This window comes from Bidens hawaiensis, unplaced genomic scaffold (genome assembly GCF_021521415.1).
Source record: "Bidens hawaiensis isolate Kalapana, Puna unplaced genomic scaffold, B.hawaiensis_p1.1 tig00030849_1, whole genome shotgun sequence".
In the NCBI taxonomy this organism is placed as follows: domain Eukaryota; kingdom Viridiplantae; phylum Streptophyta; class Magnoliopsida; order Asterales; family Asteraceae; genus Bidens; species Bidens hawaiensis.
Window position 1 is genome coordinate 33,136 of NW_027495173.1, and position 2,207 is coordinate 35,342.

Here is a 2,207-nt window from a genome sequence, read left to right on the forward strand (position 1 = left end):
GTGGAATGTAAATCGGCTTAAGCACAAAAAACATTATTTTCACCCGAGGAAGCAACTTGACGGCGAGTTTGAACTCCCACATCTAATTCTCCAATAATGTTTTCTTGTGGATGGTAATTATGAATCCTGAGAGTAGGATTTTTAGAAACAGCAACATTTTCAAATAAATTAGTGTAATGTTCACCCAATTCAGGAGATGAAACATCACTGTCAAGCTCAATAACTTGATCCACAATTGCATTATCATCAGATTATCTTGATGAGGCGAAACGATCGAAGACGGTGGAGAGACTGCAAGGTCATTCCGGGGGAGACCGCAGCAGCCCAGCACCATTTACTGGTGTCAGATGTAGTACTGAGAGAGAAACTGACTATGATGGGGAGAAAAGGACGGTCTAGGATAAGATGGGGAAATTTGAAGGGCACAAACATTACGTTGTTCAAGGACAAGGTCATCTCGACGACAACAATTCATCCTGTTGGGGACGCAAACCAGATGTGGGAGAATATGGCAGCTTCCATCACTCAAGTGGCAAAGGAGACGCTAGGGGTAACGACAGGCAGGACAACTGGAAACAAGGAATCTTGGTGGTGGAACGAGGATGTGCAGAGCAAGATCAAGGATAAGCAACAGAGTCTTAGGTATCTTTTAAGGTGCACAAACGAGGGGGAGCGTTGGAGGTTGAGGGAGAAATACAAAAACGCTAGGAGAGAGGCGAAGAAGGCGGTGACAAAGGCAAAAAAAACAGCGTATAGACGGATGTATGCACGTCTGGAAACAAAGGAGGGGGAGCATCATATGTTCAAGATTGCTAAATCCAGGGAACGTAGAAGACAGGACCTAGGAGTTGTGAAATATATAAAGGGAGAGGATGGGCATGTCCTAATCAAGGAACAAGACATTAAACAAAGATGGCAAAATTATTTTAACAGTCTTTTTAATGGCAGACAGACCGACCAACGAGAAACAGACAACCCAGTTGCGCAGAGACAACAAAGGAATAACTCCTACTGTAGAGGTATCACACAGGAAGAGGTGAGGATAGCACTAAGGAAGATGGGAAGGGCTAAGGCGGTTGGTCTAGACAACATACTGATTGAGGCTTGGAAGTGTTTAGGGGATGAAGGAGTTCAGTGGCTCACTACTCTATTCAACCTTATTTCAAGAATGGAAAAATTCCAGACCAGTGGAGGAGTAGTGTAGTAGTTCCCCTATACAAAAACAAGGGAGACGCACAGTGCTGTGGAAATTACAGAGGAATTAAGTTGTTAGGTCATACTATGAAATTATGGGAGAGAGTAATTGAGACCCGAATTAGGAGACAAACGCAGGTTATGATTAACCAATTTGGTTTCATGCCAGGACGGTCAACCACGGAAGCGATACACATATTGAGAAGATTAATGGAGAAGTATAGGGAGAAAAAGAGGGACCTACATATGGTATTCATCGACCTTGAAAAAGCTTATGACAGTGTGCCACGCAGACTAATTTGGGATAGTTTAGAAGGTAGAGGGTTACCTGGAAAGTATATAGACTTAATTAAAGATATGTATGACAAGACTAAAGCTAGTGTTCGTGCGCCGGTAGGAGATATTGATTTTTTCCCGGTGGAGATGGGACTCCACCAAGGATTGGCGTTAAGCCCGTTTCTTTTCACGGTAGTCATGGATGAGCTGTCCAAGTCGATTCAGGAGCCTGTCCCATGGTGCATGCTCTTTGCGGATGATATTGTGTTTGTGGCTGAGACTAAACAAAGCTTGAACGAAAGGCTAGAGGAGTAGCGTGTAGCTTTAGAGGATAAAGGTTTAAGAATTAGTCGCTCTAAGACAGAGTACCTTTGTTGTGGCTTCAGTGGTGTTGGTGATAGCGAGGACACCCAGATCACTATCGAGGACCAGGTGGTTCCGCAAATAACGAAGTTTAAATATCTAGGATCGTTTGTCCAAAGCAATGGAGAGATAGACAGTGACATAACCCACCACATACAAGCTGGATGGTGTAGGTGGAAAGCAACCACTGGGGTTTTGTGCGACAAGCGGTTCCCATCTAAATTAAAGGGGAAATTCTATAAACTCGCAGTTAGACCTGCAATGTTGTATGGAACAGATTGTTGGGCCATCAAGAAGACACATGAGCGCAGGATGGAGGTGGTAGAGATGAGGATGCTGAGGTGGATGTGCGGACACACTAGATTAGATACGAT

The 2,207-nt window shown here is 44.0% G+C and overlaps 1 protein-coding gene across 1 annotated transcript; it reads left to right on the forward strand.

The window, feature by feature from the left end:
• The first annotated feature begins 376 nt into the window (after positions 1 to 376).
• Positions 377 to 1,204, forward strand: LOC143581277 (uncharacterized). Its single transcript, XM_077064106.1, has one exon. It carries the CDS (start codon positions 377 to 379, stop codon positions 1,202 to 1,204), a length of 828 nt encoding a protein of 275 aa, XP_076920221.1.
• Positions 1,205 to 2,207: the final 1,003 nt, after the last annotated feature.

What these genes read in the sequence shown, in the direction of transcription:
- LOC143581277 (XM_077064106.1), top strand. Translation starts at nt 377, where the DNA reads ATGGGGAGAAAAGGACGGTCTAGGATAAGATGGGGAAATTTGAAGGGC.